Here is a 24,473-nt window from a genome sequence, read left to right as displayed (position 1 = left end):
CCCCACATCGGGCTCCCTGCTCAACGTGGAGTCTGCTTCTCCCTCTCCCTCTGCACTCCCTCTGCTTGTGCTCTCTTGATTAAGAGTATAATGTAGAATCTGATGCAGTAGTTAGAAACTACAAAATATATACTAGAGGTACATAGAGCAGAAATGAATAGACCTGAAAAATAGTATTCAGTGAAAATGGTAAGAAACAGTAATCTACAGACATGTAAATTAAACATATACAAGCCACTGTGTTATAGATTTTATAAGATTTTTTTTTTTTAGATTTTATAAGATTTTTACGGTCATGGTTTCTCTGCAATTAATTAAGTTTTATCTTGGTACAGTAATGGGAGTTCCTCACCAACTATATTTTAGAAGAGATTCCATCAAACCCAGATATCCCATTACTTTGTCTTTTTAATGGTTTCCACACCTCAACAAAGCAAAAATTTACTATGGTCCACAAAAAGATCAAGACGTGATTATTCAAGATAAAAATGAGTATGTGTTCTCTCAAATATAATGTGTTCAAAACTAACCTTCCTAAGCTTCCTCCCCACTCCCTCAAAAACTGTTCTATCTGCAGACTTCCACATCTTAATAAAAACTCTTCTCCTTCCTTAGGACCATCCTTGACTTTTTCTCACAGCGTATATTAATTGATTGGCAAATACTGTTGGCCCCACATTCAAAATATATCTAAAATATATATACAAAATATATCAAAATATATATATAATCTGACCACTTCTTACCACCTGCTCTGCTACTGCTCTGGCCCAAGTTACTATTGTCTCTCACCAAGATTAATAGAACAGCCTTCCGATTGACCTCCCTGCTTCTCCCTTGCCACACAGCAGCCTGTAAAAACTAAAAATGGCCTTGTCATGCCTCTGCTCAAAAATTTGCAAAGCTCCCCATTTCAGCAGAGTAAAAGCTGACTATAGTCCACAAACCCTACATGACCTGTAACCCACCCCGTTTCCCAGGGACTACTCTATTCTATCTACCCAGGACTCTTTTGCATACTTCTGCCTCGCAGCCTTTGAGCACACATCACATGACTAAATTCTGCACCTCCTTCAATCTTTGGTAAAATGTCATCTTTTTAAATAGATGATCAGGTGTGTAAAATGACACATATCAGATCATCCTATTAAACCTGTGACTCCTCAGGCTCTGCCGACTAGCTTTCCTAACCTTCCTTATCCTGCCCTACTTTGTTTTCCACCAGCATTTATCAATTTTTAATATATTATAAAAATATATGCTTACCATGTTTATTGTTTTTTTTGTCTCTTCTCCCTGCTAGAATGTAAACTGCATAAGGTCAGGGTCTTTGTTTTTTCACTGATACCTGACATGAAATGGAGGTGCAATACGTTTTCACTGAATGAATGAAAGGATGAATGGTTTAGTACAGTCTGGATATAGCAAGACTAAAAGCAAGGCTGTAGGGTAAAAAGAGAGAGAAGATGTGGAACCAGAGAAACAGCAGGTATGAATGGAGCCACTGAACAGAACCAGGACAGAGTCCTAGGAAGGCAAAATGTAGCAGAGCAGGAATCCAAAAGAACTCTATTAGAGACATAGTTGTGAAGTGGAAGCAGATCAATGCCTGGGAGAGGAGGTCAAGAGGAGGAATTTGGAGGAGGCAAACAAAATCAGTCTCCCAGATGACAGGCACTGACAGGTCTAGAACTGCTCATGGGCCAGCCATATATAATGAAGGCTTTCTTCAGCAATAAGTACTATTTACCACACCAAAAATATAGGCCCAGCATTTGAAAAATCCTGATAGTGACAGTTAACGTATCAGTCATGTATTTATTATGTCCCAAGTAAGACTTTTGTGTAAATGGTAATAGCTAATAATAAATAAAAAACACTATTTCTAGACAAAATTCTCATTTGCATCAGGGACTACTTACCACCTGCTATTTCTGTAGTGAATACAGAGTCGAATGCTGATAAAACCATAGTTCATCCTTACAGATGCAAGTAGGTAAAACAATAATTAACAAATCCATTTTTTGCTCTAATTAACTAAACACTTTTCCTTTCTGTGTAAATCACTAATTGCCAATAATTTACTAAATAAGTCAACTCAAACAACATTTCAAGCAAATCCAGAAAAACAAATCATGATAAAAAGCAAGAGTTCATATAAAGTCTAATTTGGAAGATCAGTGCGTTATTATTGACAGCATTTGCTTCCAAGATGCACTTTTTATTTGTAAGTATAGCAAAGATGGAACCTAGAAACACATGAATAATCAACACAGGAATACTTACTAGGAATGAACATATTTCACTGTATACTTTGTCTTTAGTTCAGTGATCCACCTGGTTATCTTAAGAGCTTGAAAGCAACTGTGCTCAACTGATACTTGGTTACCTGGGGTATTAAAATACTACTCTCCCCATGAACCGTCCCCACGTGATGTTACTTTACATCTTTCAACAATCAACTGAACATCTCCTAAATTTATTCATCAGTCAAGTTATCCATAATAATTCATGACAATCTTAAGAAAAAAAAGAGGAATACTGATAAGAAGGAAATAATGTGTCTTACAGAATAGAAAGACAAAAAAGGGAGCAAAATTAGAAATTAAAAATGAGGAAAATGATAAAAGGGAATAGAAATTAATTCCCAAATTATTTGTTTAAAGTTTTCCTCCTAGAAAGATTTTTTTTTAACCAAAGCAATAAAAATAGAATTTCTGTTCCAGAATATTCCCTAAAATGAAATTTTAAAACATCTCAGGAATTGCATGCTAGTTCTCTTTTACAAATCAATGATTTCATGAAGGCTTTTCTTCATGAACATAAGTAGACAAAAATGCAAATCAACAGTCCTTAATGCTCCAAAGGCTTTGATTAGTCCCAGAGGTGTATATTTTCTAAAGTATGCTTCCAACAGAAGTGCTACTCTTCACAAATCATCTAAAGGGCATCCTCTTACTATGAATGCTGTTAAATTAATCCTCAAAGGTCAATTGCTCACACTATAGGATATCTCTAATGACCTAAAAGGGATATATAATGAACATTTATAATAATTTTCTAAATGGAACTCATTTTAACTTAAAAATGAATGTTACCACTTCCCTTGGGAATGTATACACATGGTAATAAAAAAAGTCACGGGTTTGTTTCAAGCTTGAATTTTAGGTGGGTGGATTTTTTTCTTTGATATCCACAGATTCCCCATGTCTACCCCATTTTTAGGGAGAATGAAAGTATATACAGAATACCTACATTTTGCTTTTACATATGACCTGGTATTGTGGATTGAACTATGCCCTCCAAAAAGAAATTTTGAAGTCCTAACCTCTGGTTTCTGTGAATGTGACTTTATTTAGAAATGGGGTCTTTGTGGATGTATCAAATTAGGATGAGATCATATATCCAATTTTAAATCCAACATGATTGGTGTCCTTATGAGAAGATGGAAATTTGACCACAAAGACCCAGATAAACAAAGAGAAGGAATGCCCATGAGGCATAGACTGGAGTGATATGCCTACAAGTCAAGGAATGCCAAGGATGGCCAGCAAGAAAGGACAATTTCCTAGAACCTTCAGAGAATGTATGGCCCTGCCCACACCTTAATTTCAGACTTCTGATCTTCACGATTGTGAGAGAATACATTTCTCTTGTTCAAACCACCTAGTTGGTAGTACTTGCTTATGGACAGTGACATTTTAAGAGAACTAAGAGAGCATGGTCTCTTTATATCAAGTAAATAAAATGTTTCAAGAAGGTTGTGATGATCTGTGTCAAATGAGAAGCCAGGATATTGAAAAGGGGCAGTGTTGGAGAGAGAAAGAGTGAAAGAAGAATGAGGGAGAATGACACAGAGGTCTGCAGGAAATTACAAAAGAGAGGGGGAACAGGTGATATGAGAGCCTATGGTCAATTTTCAAATGAACTGTAGATTTTAGGGAAAAGTGGCAAATAATGCTTGGGAAGTATGCACAAGGAACAAGGCAGACCACTACCCCACGTTAGGCCTTCACATTCTCCTCTTTCTCTCATTGGTCCAACCACAACCCTACTAAAATCTTCAAGTTCATTTACTCCTCATGCCCCAGGGTATCTCTTTAGGGAATCTCATCTAAGACAAACAGTCTCCCAAACTGGTCCCAGGTAGTGATCAGTTCTAGGGATGCTTTAGAACACAGTGTTCACAGTAGTAGAAGAGCAGACTAGCAACAAATAAGACTGAATAAAAACCGAATGTCTTCCCCAAAACAGATCCACTCGCCAAGTCAGTGGTTTTTAATGGGGAATGATCCTCCCCCCCACCACCAGGGGTTACCTAGAGATATTTTTAGTTGTTGCATTGGAGAGCAACATGGGGGCAGGTTGCTACTGGTATCTAGCGGGTAGAGCCCAGGGATGCTGCTAAATACCCTACAATGCATAGGAAACCCACAACAAAGACTTACACAGCCTAAAATGTCAATAAAATGGAGACAGAGGAGCCCTAGCAATACCAAATGATCTGGGGCAAGAGGAGCTCTTAGGTTCTTTCACATGGGCAATCAACCCCATCCAAACCAGTTTCTCTACACCAGTTCTGACAGGGTATGGCTAATGGGCCAGACCAAATAGTGAGTCTTATGAATTCCATTCCAAATCTACTCAAATAGAGCCAGGAAAACTCAGGGAAAACAACAACTAAAAAGTTGAGGTTAGCAAAACAGTAAAAGTTAAAAAGAAAAAATTGTGTCCTATATCAAATGTTAAAGAGGCAAGGTTAAAATGAGAACAAGCAAAAAGACTTTTCTTTCAACTTAAGAAAGCAGAAAATGCAACTCTTTTCATTTTGAATAAATAGTACCATATAGTAAAATTCAAAAGCCAGCATGTTCTCTTAGTTCTACCCACTACCAAAACATTCTTCCAATACAGTGCTCCATATTCTTGACTACAAAAGGAAGCTAATTAAAGGGAGGGTTTTGGTAAAACATCTTGGGAATTCAAAATAATTAATGTGTTGTGTTTTTTTTTATATTAATGTGTTGCTTTTAAAATTAGAAGCCATGAATCTTGACATTAAGGAGCTTATGTGTTCTTGCTTCATCAATATTTACTTATAGTATCAATATTTTATTAGATCAATAATCATCTACAATTGGCCTTCCCAGAATACCCATTCATTCTCTTTCAGGCTATCTCACCAATTAACAGCTTTCCCTTCCTTAAGGGGTTTCCAGAGAATTGTTTTGAAGAGTCTACTTTCTACATGGAAGGCATTCTGACTCTACCATTTCTAGTTCCATCTTAAAATCTGCCCTAGGGAAGTTTCAACCAATGCATATGGAGTAGGATTGCTGTGTCTTAATGAGAAATTAAGATCCTTCTGCCTCAATGCTTTATCAGCAGGCTGCCCGGAATCCAGTGAGCTGTTTTATCAGAGGAACCTCTGCAACATGTTGGTTTATGTGCCTGTTATCAAAGGAGTAAACCCTCCACTGAAGTTCCCACGTATGTATGATCCCTGACCTGAGAGAAGTCAGGCCTGACCATCAATTGTCTCCCACAAGCTGAGACCAGCTGCAGCTTCAAGAGACATAGGGGTCCTCAAGCTCCGTTCCCTCCATTCGGGTGTCAGGAGTTTGTAAAGAAAAGAGCATTACGAATATTTCTCTTCAAAACACATCTCCACAATGTCTAACAGTGTCTCTCCCAAGACTGTTACAAGAGTAGGGCCCATATCTATAAACCCAGTCAAAAGACAACATGTATTGGTATTTCAATTTTTTTAAGGAGGTAACCCAAAAACACAAATATAAATACAGATACACACACATATAAATCTGCATATGTGTATATATATATATATATACATACACACACACACACACACACACACACATATGTAGAGAGAAAGAGAGATTGCTTGACTCACTGATTCATTTAAGGAAAAAAAATCAGAAATATCCCAAAATGTCCATCAGGGGAATGGTCAAGCAAATTACATCATACTTACATAATGGAGAAAAAATAGGGGGAAAATGTAAGCATGTCTACCATATGCCAGCTGTGTTCATATATTTTTTTTTAAGATTTTATTTATTTATTTGACAGACAGAGATCACAAGTAGGCAGAGAGGCAGGCAGAGAGGCAGGCGGGGGTGGGGGGGGGAAGCGGGGCTCGATCCCAGGACCCTGAGATCATGACCTGAGCCAAAGGCAGACTAAACCCACTGAGCCACCCAGGCACCCCTGTGTTCATATTATTTTATTTCGTGCTGCCCACTGCTCCATCAATTACCCTTTGAGGTAAGAATCACTAACCGTAATTTACAGAAGACAAATGAAAAGCCCATAAAAGAAGAAAGTTGCCCTAGGTCACAGGGCTAGTGAAGAGCAAAGCTGAGATCTAGGTTTTCTTACTCTCCGCCCAGCATTTATTCCACTGCATCCCAGATTTTCCCTCAAGATCTATATTTGGACTAATTCAGTAAATGGAACTGTAAATATAAAATAGTGTTAAATAAAAGTCAAACCATAGCATAGTTGCATTGGTTTTAATCATATGAAACTGTATACACATATATTAAAACTGATGATCATCAGAATGAGACTGACAGAAAAAAACTGGAATTGAAATCATCCCAGTTTGTTTCTCCCATGAAGGTCCTTAAGCACATGATAAAGAAAGTCACCAAAATCCCCTCCTCTACACATGCCTGTCCCAGGCCAATGAAGGTTAAGAAGAGGCAATAAATTTAAAACACCTTGTTAAAGGCTGAATGTGGCTGGGCCAGTTTAAGATAAATACCCCATCCTTCATAAAATTCTCAGCTCTTTTAGAGACAAAGGGACTGACTGGTAGAGTTTCTTCACTAGATCAAAAGATGGAATTTCTGCAACTTAAGAAGTTTGAGAGCAAGTCCATGTCTCTACAGAACTCTCCTTTTATAAAAATTAGCACTTACACTGTATAACAAACATTCTTTAAATTCTTCCCTCAACCAAAAAAATTTAATCCGGGAACATCCCCTTTGCAGTGGCTTTGCCCACAGAGCATCTATCACCTTCAATCAAACAGAATTACCTTGGAATCTCCCTCCTCTCTTTCCTCTCCTCAGATCTGGGGGCTATCCTGCTGCTTAACGGAGGAGATTGACACAAGCACGGATCTCACTCGGACCTCCGCATTGTGCTTCAACTTGCAGAAATAACTAGGAGGGGGTGGGAGGGGGCCTGGTGTGCAGCACCCTCCCGCCCCAAGCCAGAGTAACCAGGAATTCATATGAATAACTTTCCAAAGATAAACTGAAAAAAGGCTCACTAGGTTTACACAGTCCTGTTCACAAGCCCAAATGCTGAGAACTGGGCAAGATACCACTTTTATCTTGCCCCTTGGTTCTTTCATTTTTATAAGGAGTGGTTACCTGGGTCTCCTGACTTCAGGAAGACAGCAGGGGCATGAAATGTTGGCAAAAGTCTTCTGAAATTGTTTATTTAAAAGTAAATGGTTTATAAATACAATTTGCACTGGTGTCAGTTTCTTTATGAAAAAGTATTTCTTATTTTAAAAAACATGGAAGTAAAAGTTCCTCTACCGGTTTCCCTTAAAACTACTGTTCTGATTATTGAATGATCTCCCTTGGTTCTCTTTCCTTTTAAAACTCTTACCTATTTCCTCTCTTCTTGTATTGACCACTACTAATAAAATATCTTGATTCAAGAATCTAGAAAAATGCTTGAAATAATTTCAATCAGATTAGATCATACTATTACTACATTTTAGAGTAGCAATTAGACCCATAGTTTATTCAAATCTTCCTAACACCACTACGCACAAAAAAAGTCAGTCAGATAAAATGGCTGACCTCATTCTTGGCTTCTGGCTACAACTCCACAGGTTTAATAATAAGGACATGTATTAAAATTTCCTTGATATGCCAGTCACTCTATGGGCAGCTTTCCCCCACATTATCTCATTTAATCTTCACAACAATCCTAAACAGTAATTGCTTTTGTTCTTAATATTGTTATTGTTAAAGTTCTTGTTATCTATTCCCATTTTACGGATGAGGAAGCAGGCACAGACCAGTTGAGTAACTTGCCCAAGATCACTCATCTAATACACTGGGAGCAGGAGCTGAAACCCAGACTGGCGGGCTCCAGCTCCCGTTGGACCACTGCGCGCCATCACTGGCACTCTCTGCTATGGCCATTTGGTTGGCTCCTCCTTCCCTAAGTCAAGTACATTGCTACTGTTCCCAAACACAAATTTAAACTCACATCTCTCATCATTTTCACTGCTTCCCTGGTCCTCCCGAGTCTTCTGGCACACATTGCTAGCCTTCTTTTGATGTAGACCAAGACATTGGTATCTCGTCCTAAAGAAGGAAATATAAAATATCAAAATTTAAAAATACAAAAACTTTCAGCTGAGCAGCAAGAAAAAAATAGAGGCCTATTTGCCATGCCCTTAAAGGAAAAACTCAGAGAGCTCCTTTGGCTTTTTCTTACTTCCAGGAGCACTGACAACTGTGCTAGTAGTAAAAATGCATACGGTGTAGTAAAAGTACTTAGGTTTCTAAAGGTCAAATCATGTGACTGATTACCTAATCCATGCTTTTGAGTTAGGATGTTGAATATTTGATAAATAAAATCATCTGCCACAAAGTGCTGGGAAAATGAACATACCCACATTCAATGTGGTTTACAAGTAAGAATTCCATATTCTTCAAGTCTGCATGCTTTTGGTGGAGATGCAAAGAGGTGAATCTCAGGTTGCATCCTGATGAACTATTTTTTTTCCTTCTTGACATTAAGTCTGGAGAAGCCTCATCTTGAACTTCTGCTTTATATTATTCTTTCCCTAACACTAGTGACATCATAATCATCTCCAGGTCCCTAAAGAAGTCTATTTTAGCAATATACTTTTAGCAATATAACACATTCCAGATATGACAATAGAGTATGCAACAAAATGAAAACTACCCTAGTGTTAGAGAAAGCACTGACAAGCTAACTAGTTATAATAATAGTCACTAAAATGGCTCTTAAAAAGTACATTAACAACTTCTCATCTTAATCTTTTATTTAATTATATGTCTTTTTGGATATGTTTCTAGACCAGTGAGAACACACATGCATTTAATCCTCAATAAAATTACCATGCTTTAGAAAAATATGACACACCTGTTATAGATTAAGTACATGTATAATATGCAGCTATTAAAAGATGTTAAGACCAAAGTCCTAACATTTCAAGTTTTAAACAATGAGAACAAGATGTGTGTTGAAAATGTGCCAAGCACCTACAAATTATTTTAAAGATGTGATTATATTTTTTGGATAGATTTAGGCAACAGGTTGAAAGGATTTAATTTACAGAAGAAAAGAAATAAAGAAAATTTTTTAGGTTATATTATAAGGAATGTAATTTTATGTGTTAATTCTCATTAGTTCACAAAATAGACATTACTATACAAATGCCTTCAAAATTCATTGTTATAATTTTTTTAAAAGCAAGATAGATATGTGAGACTTGAATAACACCTATACTTACTGCAAAATGCAAATAAAACCTGATGCATTATCATGTTGTGTCGTGTGGACATACGCATGTATATACACAAAGATCAAAGATCTTGCTGTACCTTAGTCATAAGAACTAATACACTCATTCTCTGCACCAAATCCAAGTTTAGCACTAAAATTTAATATTATAATCTCAAATATGAAGGAGATGCAATCCTACTCTCCAAGATGCAGGAGGGGAAAATGAGGTGAGAAATTCCACCTTAAGGAAACAACCTGAAGTCTGAATGGACAATGAAAGGATTATTAAATTTCTACTTAAACAACCAAAAAACTGACAAGTCAGCAGCTCCAGGAATTCCAGAAACAATTTTGTTGTCTTGTTTTTATTACCATTCCCCCAAAATATCACTGACCCTCTGTTTGGCGTACTAAAGTGAAAGGCCTCATTTTAAGGAGTTATCTTAAATAAAAGCAGCCATTATTTTTAATATAAAAGAGATAAATAATTAGGAACCCATGGCTTTTTTATCTCTAGAAGCCAATACCAATGAGCTAAGTACTGAGATAATCACCAATAACTGTGATATTCTTAGTTGTCCTATTTCAACCCATGCTGTAGAAGACATGTAAGAGAAAATCTTTGATTACATTAACATAAATTTAAGTTCTATTTCCCAAATAGGCCTTATGTTATGGGAGAGAGAAACAACTAATAAACAGAAATATGTAAGAATTCTGAGGAGAAAAAAAGGTTGCCATTAAAGGTTATTACCATTTATTTCTAGAGTTAAGGATCTAAAAGACAAGGAAAGAGAATCTGTAAATGAAGGTGAACAATCATAAAGCTGTAAGTTAATTATGTACTGTGCTCTTATGGGATGGAAAAAAATAATAGAAAGGCAAAAACTACCATTTATTCTCATCTAGGAGAGTCATATTTTGAACTGGCCCGAACATTTGTTCTGATTAATCACGCTACAGTTCTGGCCCCCAACGTGCCAGCCTGGAGAAAAGCTTACTGTGTTGGGCTTCATACTGGGACCCGTGATGCTGTAGCTGCTGAGAACGCCGGTAACAGCCGTCTCCAGCCTTCAGGGCCTGCTTGAACAGCTTTTCTGCTTCCGCAATGGTGGTTGCTTCCTCTTCAGCCAAGAGAATATAAGCAGTCGCACACCTGTCCATTCAGATAATAGCCACCGTCAGTTACAAATCCAAGGATACTGTCACAGCTGGAGGAGTGCATGCAGAAGGGCAAGGAGTTATGCCGAAACATGCAGAGTGGCCAACTGGTTCATGCACCCCTGGTTTGTAGTTGTTGACACAAAATAATGACAAAAAGAAATGTCTCTATTTTAGCTTGAAAGGTAGGATGTGTAGTGTTAGGAGTGTGGGGCTCACAGATGGACTCTGCCCCTTATTAATGTGTCACTTCGGGCAAGTTATTACTCTGCCTCCCTGATGGAGCACAACAGGGAACCAATTTATTGACAGTGTTGTTGCGAAGGTTAAGTAAGGTGATGCATGTGAAGTGCTCAGTACAGTAGCCGGCAGGGGGTACGTAGTCCCATAGTCCGTGTCAACCAGCGATGGCAATGACGAGAGCTGTTGGGAAAGATCTCCTTCCAGCTCTCAAAGTTAGAGATCCTATAGACAAGTCTCCTTCTAGTCACTAACCACGGATTCTCTGGAACCTAAGGTTATCTTCAGAATGAGAATTCATTAAATCGGATCAATTACGCATTAAAAAAACAGCGCTTCAACATCACATTATAGTCAGCACTGATTTTCTGGGCCAGAGAAGAACACTAGAAGAACCCACAGGTAGTGTTATTTCTGAAGAGCTCCAAATCTGATTCATCCTTGGCAGCGAACAAGAGTTCAGTCTCATGCCTTTAACAGTGACAGCTACCACCACTTCCTGCTCAGTATGTAGGAAGCACTGTACCAGGCACTTAACATATATCGTCTCATTTAATCCTTTCAACAACCTCTAAGCTAGGAAGCCGGAAAGGATAAGCAGTTAACTAACAAACAAGGGGAACTCTTGGAAGTTTCAACCTTCCCCATCATATCAGAACAACCCAACTGCCAAAGAAAGGGAATGTGATAGGAAACAGTGAGGCCGGAGCAGACCATACAGGTCCTGATCTGCACAGATCTCTCTGCTTTCCTTCTTCTCCACTGCCTCTCTTGTGGTCACTTCCCTACTTATCAGAACCTCCATCAGACCACAAGAGAGAAAATAATAGAAAGTGAAACCAAGTGTTACTTTTACCATTCATAAACTGCAACGGCCCACCTAGGAAAAGGAGGCTGAACTTACAGTCAATGGGAGGTTTGGGTGACAAGTTAATCTTAGCCTTGAGGAGGGGTCTTGTCAATTCTTTGGTCAATCCTTCTAATTTCATGCAGGACTGACCAATGGGGCTTTAAATAGAATGTGGTGCAGTAGGGAGAAAAAATGCCCAGAAAAAATGCTGTAAAACCAATTACTATGGAGGGCAGCAGATACAGGATTTAGAAAGAACAATAATGATGCTGAAACTGCCCAGCGATTCACTGGAGAAAATAACTGGGACAGGCATCAGGAAGCACTGCTTAAGGCTTCAGATGCTGACATATAGATATGGATCAAGGGTAATGAAGTGAAAACTGAGATTATAACACGGAGTGGTGGATACAGTATCAGCGGATTTAGCTATAAGATTATAGTCGGTGGGCTGGGAATTCAAGACAGGTGGTGGGGGCAAGTTGCTTGCTTTATTTATTTATATTTCAAATAGTATTCTTAGGAGGAGAGGCAGAGTAGCACTACTAGCCAAGAAAACATATATCTATGTGGGAAGTCATGAGTCTGGGGTAGAAACATGCTAAGAGCTTGTGAGTGAAGGAGAAAGAGCAATAGAAGTGCTAATGGTTGGGGAGTACAGAACGACGGCTCAGCTCGATGGAAGATAGAGATGATGCATCCTTGTCACAACACAATACACAGACAGAAGCAAGAAAGTATGGTGATGGGGGTGTCAACCATCCAGATATCTGCTAGAAGAAGTCTCATTTGGTTAGAAGTAGGGCACCCGACAGGTTCTTGACTTACTTTGGTAACAATTTTATCTCCCAGATGGTAGAGGAAGCAATTAGGGGAACTTCAACTCTGGACCTAATTCTGACCAAGAAGAAAAAAATAGTTGGTGAAATGAAAATTGATAGGAACATTCAGAGAGAGTTACTATGTATGTCATTTTGGAGTTCAGGGTAATCAAAGAGGGTAAGGTGGACTTCAAAAACTTCAAAGAAAAGAGGTATGATTCATGGCATGAGACTCTGAAGGAAAAAAAATGGTTGAAGAGGGTTGAGCAGCTTCCAAATGTCCAACTATCACCATAGTCACAAATGAACCTCTCAGGAAGAAAAGAGGGGTGACAATTAAGTAACCAAAACAGCTGCACAGAGATCTCTCACAAGGTCAGATTCTTAAAGGACATGTGAAAAAAGATGGAAAGAGGGCATGTCATGAAGGACTACAAGAGAGTGGAATGAGCTAATAAGAATAATGTCAGGAGAGCTAAAACTCCAAATTAGCTGAAGCTTGCAAAGCAAAATAAAGACACAACAAAATGCTAAAAGACAACCATCTATTCCCGTTTTAAAATTATGTTTAAGGCCCTATTACCACCCCCCATTTCTCTACAACCATCGCAAAAATAAATAAGCAAAAAAGACAAACAACACAACAACCACATCAAAACAAGAAAAGTTTGTAGTTAGTAGCAGCAGATAATAAAGAGAAAGCAAAACTTTCTAACTCCTATTGTTTTCCTGGCTTCTCTATCAAGGAGCATGATTGTCGGGAAAAAGGGAGAAGAAATTAAATTCTAACATGGGTAAAAAGATGTAAGATAGCAAATAACTGATCTATTCTAAATGAATTATTGTACTGGGATGGGCAAATCCCAGGAAGCCAACAGACCCCGTAGGCAGGCAGGCCATGGAAGTGCTCTCTGTGGACAGTTAAGGAATCACAAAGAATGGACAGGTGCTAGAAGATGAGATGACAAATACAGTAAAAATGTTCAAAAAGGGAAGGAGGCAGACTTCCCAAACTACAGAACAGTGATTTGGAAAGATATTCTAATAGATTATTAAAGGGATGGTCTCCAAGCATTTTTAAAAGAAAGTAGTGAACACTAGAAGCTAGCTTAAATTCACTAAGAATAAATAAATCAGGTTGTGCTAGCTTAATTTACTTTAAAGAATTTACTAAACAATAAAGATCCATAGATACAACTGGCATCCTTAAGATCAAAATGGAGAAATATGAGCTGAATCACAGTGTAACTTGGGCGGCTTAGTAATTGGTTGAACAATACCAAAGGATGATGAGTCATGAAGACATGGACCTGGAGGATAGTCTGTATATGTCATGTCACAGGATTCTGTCCCTGATCCTGACACTTTTATCAGAAACATGAATGACACACAGAAGGCAGGCATATCAAATTTGTAGATGACAAGAAACTGGAAAATAAATATGCTGTATGACAGAATCAGAAACCAAATAGATCAACAGGTTACAATGGCAGGATTTCCAACCCTCAAGTGAATCTTTTTTTTCCCTAAGACCTCCAAAGAAGATTCTGTAACCTTCTTCAAAAAAATCGTAAAATAGTTTAATAATGACCACTTGGCAGGGAGAGTGTCGAGGTGATTCAAGCACCAGATGAGTGGTTGAACTAAATGACCTTTAAGGTCTCTGCCAACCCGGAGATTTTATGACTCCAATTTTAAGAATCTTTCCCATTTTCTGAGATCTCCAGAAGATATATCCCAGCCTTCCTTGGTAACCCACAGCATGTTTGACAACACTAACTACAGCATTTCCTCTTATCTTTGTCTTGATCTTGAAATACTTTTAAAGTGCAATTTTTTTTACTTTATGTTTTTGTTATCTTTTCCCAACTAGCAGAAGCTTTACCTAAAAAATGTGATGGCACAGATGAGAATTCTACAACTGAAAAAAACTCCCTGTCAATATGTTTTAGATATGCAAAGAACTGTATTGATTTTATGTCCTTAAAATATGCCACAGGTAGTCCCTAAAGATCTTAGAAGCCCTGGAATAGCCCTTGGAAGCTGTTTAAGGAAGGTCATAGCAAAACCACTAAATTGCTCTCTAAGATGACGAAAACCACCATCACATGGATGTCCTTTACAAAAAAACTTTTTGACAAATTAATAACCCCCAAAACAATCCTCAAGGTCAAATGTATAATTTAATTTAAGTATCCTACTAATAGCAACTGAATACATTCAGCAAAGGATGAGTTTTCCTTTTTAAAAGCAAGATTTTCCCTCACTTACTCGTTTATCTCTAAGGCTTCATGAGCTGCAGAAATTCTAGCTTGGGGGTTTCTCTCTCTCCAGGCTTTCTGCATTACTATTTTAGGAAAAGAGAAAAAAGCATGTCCATCAATATACATAATATGGAAGACTCAACACAGTTAGTTAAATTAAAAGCTTTCAGCTTGAGTACAAGACAGTATTTCACTTACCAAGAAAGTCAGCCCAAATCTCCAAAGTCACACAAATATTCTAATTTGCTATATCATTGTCCTTCAGTAGATGATACCAAACCTTTCTTATGCTCTTAAAATTACAGATCTAAATCTTATAGATTAACCCATGGTCTATAATTTTAGAGACTTAATCTTGATTAAGATTTCTCTCTCTTTTTTTTTTTTAACTGAAGTATTAGTTGACACACAGTGTCACAGCAGTTTCAAGTATATATAACATAGTGATTCTCCAAGCTACATGTTATGCTATGCTCACCACACAGATTAAGGTTTCTTAATCAAGAAAGAAAAGACATTCTAAAAGAGACTTAATATTTCCTTTGCTCATTAGTGTCATTTGTTGTTAAGAAACATATATTATTTTGCCTCTTTTGAGATGAAATTGCTACTAATCTCTTCCTTCTACTTAGACACATCATAATCTCTATTTATCATTTTCCCAAATTCTATAGGCTCTGGGTATTAGGACATTTTAAAACCACTTGAAGAATTAGGAGTTGGAATAGAAAAAAAAAAAAAAGTGCTTTAGCCTTTTGCTTAACATGTCTATCTGTTCCCAAAGTTTGCTGCAAACACAGTTTTTATATACCAGAGCAGTTTTCTTTATATATATTGTGGAAAGCTCAATGCCTGGAATATTTATTGGACTATGATATTCCGCCATGGCAAAGAGTACCTTTTTTTTTTTAAATTTTATTTATTTATTTGACGGACAGAGATTACTAGTAGGCACAGAGGCAGGCAGAGAGAGAGAGAGGAGGAAGCAGACTTCCCGCTGAGCAGGGAGTCCGATGCGGGGCTTGAACCCAGGATGCTGGGATCATGACCCCAGCCGAAGGCAGAGGTTTAACCCACTGAGCCACCCAGGCACCCCCAAAGAGTATCTTTTAAAAAAGAGCAACAATCTCCATATTTATTTTATAAATATGTATATTCTAAGTTAGTTTCTTAGGTGCATATACATACTCCTCTTTTTAAAGATTTTTTTCACTTATTTAAGTTTGGTAATATAAAAAATAACAGTGGAATTATTTGAACCTCAAACAATGTGAAATGCAAGCCAAACAAAGCCTTCTCTAAGATGGAAAACAAATATGGATTCCAATAATTAAGGCCATGCTCCCACTTAATGCTAGTGAACCTATAAATAGGCATAGAAATCACTACAATATATCCCTTTATCATTTGGATTCACTGAATCCCAATTTCTAATTATAATATCATCAAAGAGACATGACCCTTCATCCTACCTAAACCAAGGATTAATTAGCTTTATATAAGATTTACACTTCTTCAAAATATATAAATCCAATGTCAGTATATTTTTCTAAATGGTGTTTTAAATTATAACAAGAAGACTTGTTTTTACACTGATATTTCATTGTGATAAATCCTTTATTTAAGTATCAGAATTCTGGGTTCTCCTAGTCAATGTCCAATTTAATATTTTATACATTGGGGGTTTTGTAGAGCAGATATTCTAAAAGTAATAAACATTATTATTTAAATAATAATCTTATTCAAACCAAAAAGCCATTCTACTCAGTAACTATCTAAAAGATTGTCCATACTTGCATCTGCAGGACGCAGGTGGTCTGAGTCACAAGTAAAGAACGTCTGGTGGTCTTGGGCAGAGAGATTCATGTCATAGTAAGTCAAAGGCTCTCGTCCTGTCACCCAAGTATACCTGGTAAAGGGGAAATAAATGGTCAGAAACTTTGAGAGAAGAAAGCAAGACCTACAATATATTAAGCTGCATACCAGCTGAACTATAAAACATGAACTAAAACAGCTTTGCCAATGAATGAAAAAAAAATTTTTTTAATCATCCTGTTCTCCCTTTAGGAAGTATACCAGCAGGAAAGAAGTAAACATTTTCCTCTATATTTTTGTCAAAAAATTTTACTAGTACTAGCTAATGAAAACTTACCCTAATTTTATCATGAATAGACATTTCCTAAAAGCCATGAAAATTCTGATATGCCTAATTACTCTGCAAAATTAAATTCCTACATAACTTCTGTGACACCTTCATAACCAAGTTCTAGGTAAGCTTCAAAATATTTTGATTGTACAATGTATAATGAAATGAATAACTGTAATAGAAAATTTCTAAAAATGACACATCTTTCTATATTATCCCAATTCCAATCCCAAAAATATTTATAAAACAGAAAAATCAAAACATTTGAGGATTGTATCAAAAACAAAAACACCACCCAGACAGTTACAATGACCTCTAAATGAACCAGCAAAAACATTCGCTGCTGTCTTGACTCTCTGAACTAGACCCATTTGTCTACCAAGCTGTCAAATGCTTACCGATTATATTCAGCACCCCTAAATAAATTTAGTGGATTTCGCCATACTTTACATTCTGCAACAAAGAGAAATATGAAAATGTTACACAGAGTCCAAAGACACTACAAGCTAATTAATTCAGCAAACCACCCTTCCTGGCCATTTGATAAGATAACTTTATTCTCTATCCTCTACATGAGAAGCAACATGGAAAAACTCTGAGTGGTTAATCAGGAAACATAGCTCAGATACAAAGAATTTGGAAAGTTTCCCCTAATCTTTCTAGGCCTAAGCTTCCTCAATTTGCTAAATCAAGGTATAGGTCAAAATCAGCTAATTCATAACTCCAATAGTCATCAAGAGGTCTAAACAAATTCTATGAATTTACTTCTAAAATTATAGGTAGAAGATATAGGTAGAAGTAAAACTACTCTCTATTACTCTAAAATATATCTTAAAATAACTCCTAAATAAGCCTAACTTATGCTCTAGATTATAATATGCAAGTGCCCTAGATTTTTATTTAAGGTCTTTGTTAATACTGATCTTGTGATAATTCACTAGATTGCTTTTTACATTGCCATAAAGTAGTAATAAGAAAATTAATAAAGGTTTTTTTTAGGGAGAAATGTTATGAAAATATATAATTTTAAAGCATTAACACTGATTGTTTATACAGATAAATGTAGTAATCATTATACTATTATAATTCTAGCATGTACTAATAGATTATACATCTTTCTTATACAGAGACTGCAGAAATTTAGAACCACAGGACTTAGAAAAGTCAATCATTAATTTTTAGGACTGTCTTATAAGGGTGTGACTAATACGCTACAATTCTTTTTAAACAGCCTATGATTAAGACTTTCTACTGATTCAGAATACATTTCTTTGAATGAATAATGTTTAATAGAAAATAAAATCAGTTAACAGTACTTAAAATATTGCTGTATGTGTAGTCCACCAAAAGACACCCAAAGACATATACACAAAAAAGTGAACAATTATTGCAGATATCAAAAGAACATTAAAGGCCATGGGTGATTCATTAAGATTCTCAGTCCTATTATATGCAACATCCAACCTTCCACCCATCCACGCATTCACCCATCCAAGAGTACTGAGCACTCAATGGGGAAAACAAACAAGCAACGCACTATTAGAATATAGCATGAAAATGAAGACCATAAAACACTATAGAAACACTGTGTGTAATCTCAATACATTCTTGATAAAATAGCAAACAAAAGGTATACATATAACAGGAAGACATGTTTTCATTTAAAGAAGATAAATTTATCTTTAAATTAGGACTGGAGCCCACCTAAAATGTGCTCAATGTTTATAAATAATGGCGCTAAATTTTCTGACACTTAGCTTAATTCAACATTTAGGAAATGATCTTTGTTCATTTGAACAAATGATGATTTGTTCAGTTAGTTCAGCATCTTTGAATTTTTTTCCTGAGAAACCAAAATTCAACGGCTGTCACTTCCTATAGCACTAAAAAATTATGCTTTTTGTAAATAATTACGTTTTTTCAGATGTAAAAGCCCTTAGAGGGGTCACTAATGAACTTCAGATCATGGCTTGAATCACACCTGTGAGCCAAAAAACCAGGATCGCTGTCCTTAAGGCTATTGTAACTTTGAGGTCCTCATCATTCCCACCATCTCCTCAGAGAATGTCTTTTAAGATCCAAAGTGCTCTTCTTAAAGTTTTATGAATATTGCAAGTTTAGTATTTAACAAATAACAAATACACACACATATTTATGTACAAAGGATGTTCACGGTGGCATTATTTACAAGAAAACAGGACCATGTGGGGAGATGCCTCTGCCCCACTGAATTTCATCTGAAATATTAGTGAAAAGGTTATGGCAAATAATTTTATCTCCAGTGAATACATTATTCTATTTGCCTAGAAGTATAAGCACTGTTCAAATATAAAGAGACAAATCATAAAGCAAAACACCTCCAATTAAAATTTCAACTCTATTTTATGTTGGATACAAATGAAATTATTTCTACATAAAAAATGACTGCAAAGAGAAATGGTGTATGTACCTAAAGTATTTTTGAGCAGTATCTAAAAATATGATCTTTATTAAGGAAGTATCACAATACAGCCAGCAGGGGGTGCCACAAACATTTTGAAATGTTTTTACGGCTTGTGACAGAAAATTGAACTTTAAAAAAAAAGTCACTGCTAACGTTAGTGTCATACATGTAATCTATATTCAGTTTCTTTAACTATCCCTGAAACTTAGAAATGAGGATCTAAGTTAACTATAACAGATGTAAAATACTCTGAATGATAAAAAAATATATATATATGTGATATAGAAGTACATAAGAAACGTCTTCATTAGTTATATCCTTCAAATTGGTGCAAAACCAGAATATTTTTTTAAAGAAATAAGCAACTAGAGGTCAAATATGAACACCTCAAAGTTCTACCTCATATTAGGTCACAGCTATGTTAATTTCTTCTTTGCTACTCTGTTTCATAATCTTAACACTACTACAAAAACTCTCTCCCTCTGGAATTACTCTTGAGTATATATCCCATAAATATCAGACTGCCTGAAGGTTTGGTGATAGGGACAGAGGTTATAAATGCCAAAAGTATTAGAATGTGAAGATTTACGTCAAGAAGTTCAACTCAGATATCCAGGGGGTAAAAGTTTTTCCACATGAGGTCCAGTCTCTTATCTTACTCATGTCTTTGAGGAATAAATTCTTTATTTAAGTCAGAATTAAAATTTTACTTCCAAAATGAAATTTGCATTCTCCATTAATATCAACAATTTCAGGGGCGCCTGGGTGGCTCAGTGGGTTAAGCCGCTGCCTTCAGCTCAGGTCATGATCTCAGGGTCCTGGGATCAAGCCCCGCATCGGGCTCTTCGCTCAGCAGGGAGCCTGTTTCTCTCTCTCTCTCTCTGCCTGCCTCTCTGCCTACTTGTGATCTCTCTCTGTCAAAAACATAAACAAAATCTCTAAAAAAAACCAAAAAAAAAAAAAAACCAATCAACAATTTCAGTGCCCTTTAGAAGACCCAGAAGTTGACATGGACTCCATCAAGGGCTTGCTGACATTAACAGCCCAATTAAAAATATGCCCCAATACAATAAACATAGTGTCTATAGTTCCATTTGGAGCAGCCCACAGAAGAGTCTCTATCTACAAATAGAGACTGAAATGTTCAGCTCTCAGCACGCATGCAAGAATGTAGTTCAAGAGGAAGAGAAGCAATAAATATTGGAATAGTACTTGTTTAGTTCCCCAAGTCTGCAGAACAGATTCCCCCCTTTGTAATAATAGGATGATCATAAGTTTTTATGTCATAGACAAAGAACATTAAAAACAAACAAACAAACAAACAAACACTTACTGCTATCAAGGACTTCTAAAATCAAGCACAATCTTGTCTTCAGCCTTCCCTCTCACCATTCCTTTCTAAAGCTTGCCATCCCAGTGACAGTTACTTCATGTCTTTTGTACTCACTCACTCCTCTAGAATGCCTATCCCCACCACTCACAGGACTGTGTGGTTTAAACATATATAGAATGGCTAATCTGCATTAGTCCTGAGGCTGGACCCTGGGTAATAAAAAAATAAAAATAGGGGCACTTTGGGGGCACCTGGGTGGCTCAGTGGGTTAAAGCCTCTGCCTTCAGCTCGGGTCGTGATTCCGGGGTCCTGGGATCGAGCCCCGCATCGGGCTCTCTGCTCGGCAGGGAGCCTGCTTCCCTTCCTCTCTCTCTGCCTGCCTCTCTGCCTACTTGTGATCTCTGTCTGTCAAATAAATAAATAAAATCTTTAATAAAAAAAAATAGGGGCACTTGGGTGGCTCAGTCATTAAGTGTCTGCCTTTAGCTCAGGTCATGGTCCCAGGGTCCTGGGATCGAGCCCTGCATCAGGCTACCTACTCAGCAAGGCGCCTGCTTCTCCCTCTCCCACTCCCCCTGCTTATGTTTCCTCTCTCTCTCTCTCTGTCAAATAAATAAATAAAATCTTTAAAAATAAATAAATAAAAATAAAAATAAGAAGAGGAGCTTGTAGCCTTGGTAGAAAAATAGAAAGGGCATCCAGCTGAAGAAGCTCTACAGAAGGAGTTAATGCACTGATGGAACCACAGACTTTTGCTTTGTCACAGTCCTAAAAGAAAAAGAGAACTTAATTCTCAGAAAAACCAAGAGGCTCCAAACTCACAGAGCTTTTATTCATGTGGAAGAAAATTTAACTCCACATCCAATTCATTTACTCTGAGAACCTTTCTTTCCTAAAATTAAAAATATATATGTGTGTGTGTGTGTGTGTATACGTGTATATATGTATACACACACACACACACACACACACACACATATAAAATCTTCACTTCTAGGGCCTTCAAACATATAAATTATTAATTCATAGCCTAGGAAGATTTGTTATACTAAAAAGTTATCACCTCTTCCCACAATCTAAAATCTAAAAATAATGGTAATATTATTATTACAAACAGCAGCAATAGCAACTTTTGTCATAGCTATAAGCCATTTTCGTGGAGCCTTTCTATAAGAGGTTTTAAAGCTCAAGTCATCTATAGTTCTTACATACACTAGCGAGGGGGCCTATAGTAGGCCCTTTTTACAAACAAGTAAAGCATAGAAAAGCTATATAATTTCCCTGCTGTTCATAGTCAATGAGATTAAGGGCTAGTGTCCAGAGTGACCAACAACAACCCACTATATGCAACGGGCCCATTACCCTGCAACATCACATTTCAAAAATCCTATGACTTCATCAATTAAATTTTCCACTAGAAAAACAGCTTCAAAAACTACTCTAGGGAAATGTTAGGCACGTTTGAACAATACTTTCAAACGTTTTAGTTCCAAAGTACACCAGAAAAGGTCCCTCAATAGTTTCACCAGATGTATTATAACAATCAAGATTAAGCCCAAGCCAGTCAATGTCTGACATATGATTCTGCCATATATTTAATAGCTTTGATATCTCAAAAATGAATACCCAATTCTCTATTTCACACAAGTTATTCTTAAACAATCATTACGAGTAACAATATCCATTTTCTTAAGTAGTTAAGCTTTAGCTGTTTTGATAACCTTTGAAATAATTGCTTTGAAAGAATTAGTAGTAAAGGCACAAAGGAACATGTAGATAGCTTTCAACTCAACAAATACGTTATTCCCTCAGAGTCTAAAGAATGAGAATAGGTATAAAAAATGATGAATTTCAAGACCATTTTTATTGATCTGCTCTATTCAAGATCATGTACTACTCTCTTCAAGTATTGCTAAGATGGTTAAATCTTTATTGTATCTCTCATACATTTCTCACTGATTATTTCTGACCTAAGTCAATCAGCTCAACCAAATACTGTGGGAACTGTGAAGTAAGTTTATTAAATAAATGTTCACCAGGGACTAAAACTGTTTTAGGCACGTTCACAATTCAACTGGAGATCAAATCTATACTAGAACATAAATTTTAGTAGCAAAAGATTTTAAAAGATGTAATAAGCACTGGCTAAAACAATCATTTCAACACATGCCTAGATGTGGCATGGACAACTGAGTTCCCCTAATTGAGATGATTAAAGAGCAACTCCAAAGCTCCTGGACATGTAGCAATTTGCAATTTTGTCCAGCGATGTATTTGAAATGCAAGCACTGAAAGGCCTGGACATAAAAGTGAGTCACTGAGCTAATGAGCAAACCTCACTGAAACCATAGCCCCATTTCCATGGGGCTGAGCCGTCTTCCCCAGCATATTCACAGAGAAGTCAGTACCTCTGGAGGACACTGCCTGATGGCTGTCCTCTGACTTGCTATTTCTGAATGATCTCATTTATCCCTCAATGTACTCTGTGAAGTAGATACTGTTGTTATTCCCGGGTATGGAAATTAAGATACCAAGGAAGGTAAGTGATTCAACCAAGGTCAACCAAGTGATAGAGCCAAGATTAGGGCCACATCTGTCTGACCCCAGAGCCTGAGCTCTCGACCACCAGCAATTCCATCACTGAGCTGTTTCTAAGTAAGTTTGGTTAATATCACTTCTGAAATAATATAATGTATGGTAGTACAGGTTTTTTTATGAAATTACTTATTTTACCAGTTTAGTAATTACATTAGTATTGCGTTTACAGACCTCACAGAGGATCTTGGCTAATTTTTTTAGCTGGGGCTTAAGACTTTGGATTCCGAAGTAAGACTAACTAGGTTACCAGCCATGTGACCTTCGACTGACCTTGGGGAGACAACTTAACTTGCCTGTGCCTCAGCTTCCTCAACCATATAACAGAGATAATAACAGTACCTGCTTCTTACATACGTACACATATATACTATGTAAATATATATTAAGATTAAATGAGACTAAAATGAAATTATTTGAGACAGAGGCAACTAACTATAACCAGAGTTTGTCTAAAGATCTAGTTCTCTGCAAGAGAACACTAAGGTATCTCAGAGAATTTAAACTTGACTTTGGCAAGAATACTTCTCATGTGATAAAGCACCCTGAACTTTTTCAAATATCTTGAAGGTGAATGCTGCCAACCCTTGTCTTCATGGCAACTTACTCAAGAACAGGGCAAATTATCAAACAGATGTTCCCATGAACCCAAATTCAAAATGTTACTGGTCCCTGAGAACCCCCTCCCTTCAGACAGGGAGAAGTTGGCCACGTTTTAAATCTCAGCACACCATCAGCTCATAAGCTGAGTTGAATTAAGAAATGGCAGTGAAAAACACAGTGACACGGCAAATACATCAGCAGGGTTTATGATGAAAAATGGTGGGTTAGCTCCCAAAAAAAGCAAAACAAGTAAAATGTTCATAAATATTAACTTAAGCCAATAAATATTAACCTAAAAACCTAAAATTTGGCTAGCTTAAGAAGCTGTATAGTTAACTACATTTCTTCTCTGATCCAGAGATAAAGATTACTACAGATTTTAAAAGAGTCTGCACCCAGGCCAATTTGTGCAGAAACAAACAACAAGGTATGGATAGCTCGCCTTGTGACAATCATAGTCCTCCCACTCCCCATAATGCCACCCAA

At 36.9% G+C, this 24,473-nt stretch overlaps 1 protein-coding gene across 7 annotated transcripts in view; it reads right to left on the bottom strand.

Annotated features, from left to right (window-relative positions):
• Positions 1-24,473, bottom strand: part of ST7 (suppression of tumorigenicity 7) — a 240,130-nt gene that overhangs the window by 77,735 nt on the left and 137,922 nt on the right. For 4 of the 7 annotated variants that reach the window (XM_080818523.1, XM_080818524.1, XM_080818521.1 and 1 more), the window contains exons 4-9: positions 17,412-17,466; positions 16,661-16,776; positions 14,875-14,950; positions 12,611-12,679; positions 10,533-10,687; positions 8,263-8,360 (exon numbers count right to left, since the gene is read on the bottom strand). In XM_080818523.1, the coding sequence (XP_080674649.1) occupies positions 8,263-8,360; positions 10,533-10,687; positions 12,611-12,679; positions 14,875-14,950; positions 16,661-16,776; positions 17,412-17,466 (569 nt within the window). The remainder of the gene's footprint in view (positions 1-8,262; positions 8,361-10,532; positions 10,688-12,610; positions 12,680-14,874; positions 14,951-16,660; positions 16,777-17,411; positions 17,467-24,473) is intronic. The other 3 variants (XM_080818526.1, XM_080818525.1, XM_080818527.1) reach the window with 1 other exon arrangement.

This window comes from Martes martes (assembly GCF_963455335.1).
Source record: "Martes martes genome assembly, chromosome: 11".
In the NCBI taxonomy this organism is placed as follows: domain Eukaryota; kingdom Metazoa; phylum Chordata; class Mammalia; order Carnivora; family Mustelidae; genus Martes; species Martes martes.
This window is presented reverse-complemented; position numbering and strand designations above follow the sequence as displayed.